General features: G+C 27.4%; 1 protein-coding gene across 1 annotated transcript in view; it reads left to right on the top strand.

Moving 5' to 3' along the window:
• The first annotated feature begins 2,312 nt into the window (after positions 1-2,312).
• The window catches only part of LOC124418972, a 757-nt gene continuing 603 nt past the window's right edge, over positions 2,313-2,466 (top strand). The window contains exon 1 of the mRNA XM_046947013.1: positions 2,313-2,316. Coding sequence (XP_046802969.1) covers positions 2,313-2,316 — 4 coding nt within the window. The remainder of the gene's footprint in view (positions 2,317-2,466) is intronic.

Below are 2,466 nucleotides of genomic sequence, written 5' to 3'. Positions count from 1 at the left end.
TCTTTTTATTTGATTCCAAATTCACTACATTTGAAGTAATTTTTAGGAAGTAATTTTGATGTTCTTTTTTTTTGGAAGTTATTAGGAACTGAAATTGTTGCATTATGGAATACAACTAATTTGACTTTAATAATACTAACATAAATAAATTACATGCATTTATCAATCAACTCCAAATAAAATGGGTTTAATTAAAAAAATTCAGCACAAAAATTAAACCTCAAATTTTAAACAAAACTGGATTATTTCCGTTTCTTTGGAAGTCAATAAAATCCACTTCCACAGAAGTAAACAAATTCACTTAGTGGTACTTTTGAATTGTACTTCTTTTGGAAGTACTTCGTTTTATTTTTGCTGGGTTGTTACCACCAATTGTAACAAATATGTGATAAATATGATCTTAATAATGCGCATTGAGCATGAGAATTATAAATTAAAATAAAGGAAATTATATTCTCTATTAAAATTATTTGCATATAAAACCTTATTTGTGACATTTGAACCCCAATATCTCGTCGCTTAGCGCATACAATATTTTCGTCTATATGTATATACTACAGTTTTTATGGTTTAAATAAACAACATTTTCATTTACGTATGCATTCGACAATTTCAATGAAATCTGTTGAAGAATTCATATGAGAATCTTAAATATTATAATAGATTCAATATACTGCATGGCTTTTGCCATTTAATCATACAAACGATATCGTTAATAAACATTTTATTTTCAGTTGCAATAAAGAGAAAACATCTGTCATTAAATTACTTACTATAAAATTTTAACAAACAAATGAATGAATATGAAATTGAATCAAACCGATAATAAATTAAAATCGTGTCAATTAATCCCAATTGACTATCATCACCACTTTATTGTTTTTACATATTACTCTGTGCAATTCTAGGTATAATTTGAAAATATGCCCTAGAATCAAATAAGCTTCAATACATATTTAAATAGAATTCCAAGTTAAAAGGAAAAAAATTAACTTAAAATCCATATTTATGGCAATTAATAAACGGATGTGACAGTTTAAATCAATGTGATTTTTTATTTAAAACAACAAAAACGATGAATAAAATAAATGATTAAAACAAAAATACAAACGTTCAGAATTTAAAAATGTTGTTTTCAACGATAGAAAAACTCACCTTGGGAAATTTTTAATGCTCTTAATGGATTATGCTATTAAAAAATAACTATACAATTAAGATAAAACTTAATGGAACTCTGGCAAAAAATTGAACATAGTAAACATTAAATTCATATAATATATCTGTCAAATTTTATTTGGATGTCTTTATTTATTAATTAGATTTTAAGTGATTTTCGGAAAAGAACCTTATATGGGGACAGTAGACAATTATGCAACGAGCCGAAATAAAATTTCAGAATTATTATGTTGAATTTTATTCTGGTACCTTTACTTCGAAAGTGGACCTTATTATATTATATAGGAGGTATGGCAAATTAAAGACTGATGCGAAACAAAATGTATTTAAACACGTTCGTGGCAAATGTTGTGTCTTTTCGAGGTTAGCAGAATTGCTTTATATTTTGCAAAGTGATATGTATACACTAAACATATTAACGTGGAATATTATTCTTAGTTAGTAATTTTGCTGAATTTCAATACTAAGACGGATAATGAGAAATATTTGGGGTTAATTTCGTTTATTTCCATTGCTGCGCTTTACTAAATGTGTTTTATACAGGCAGATAGACGTCTATTTTATAAAAAAAATACAATTTTATAAATCACTTTTAATGTAATGTATTGATTTTGATCTGGCCACGTACATCTGTCCAACTATTGAAAGCTCGATGAAGTTCTTATATAAATTTTCATAAAAATTCCCCACTAAGTGGGATTATTTGATTGGCAACCTTTTCGAAACGGTAGTAATCGGTAATTAAACTTAATTCGGTAACGACACAGCAAAAATAAAACGAAGTACTTCCCAATAAATAACATTTATCTCCACATCAAAAGTAGCACTAAGTGAATTTTTACCTTCTGTTGAAGTGATGTTTAATGACTTCCGAAAAAAGCGAAAAAACTTTATTGCTATAATTTTGCTATCTAATACTATATATTGTTTATTCTTACATTTTTATACCCACCATCAAAAAATATGGGGGTATATTTGTAACACATCGAAATATTGGTCATATATATTCTGGGTATATATATTTTCTGTACTTATTAAATTCTGTCTGTTGAAATCACGATAAGGACCACACGGGAGGAGCTAGACAATTGAAATTTCGCATAAATATTCTCTATTGCTAAGGTTTGGCATTTAAAATGGGTAATATCGGTCCACTTTTTCGGATAGCCCCCATACAAGTGGACCTCCAAAAAACAGCTTTAACGAGCATAACTGCTTTAAAAGCATAAGTATAGCGATTAAATTCGACAAATAAATAGCATATGAGAGAGAAAATCATTTACCAAATTT

Source organism: Lucilia cuprina, chromosome 3 (assembly GCF_022045245.1).
Source record: "Lucilia cuprina isolate Lc7/37 chromosome 3, ASM2204524v1, whole genome shotgun sequence".
Classification (NCBI taxonomy): domain Eukaryota; kingdom Metazoa; phylum Arthropoda; class Insecta; order Diptera; family Calliphoridae; genus Lucilia; species Lucilia cuprina.
The sequence above is the reverse complement of the archived record's forward strand: the minus strand, read 5'-3'. Positions and strand labels throughout refer to the sequence as shown.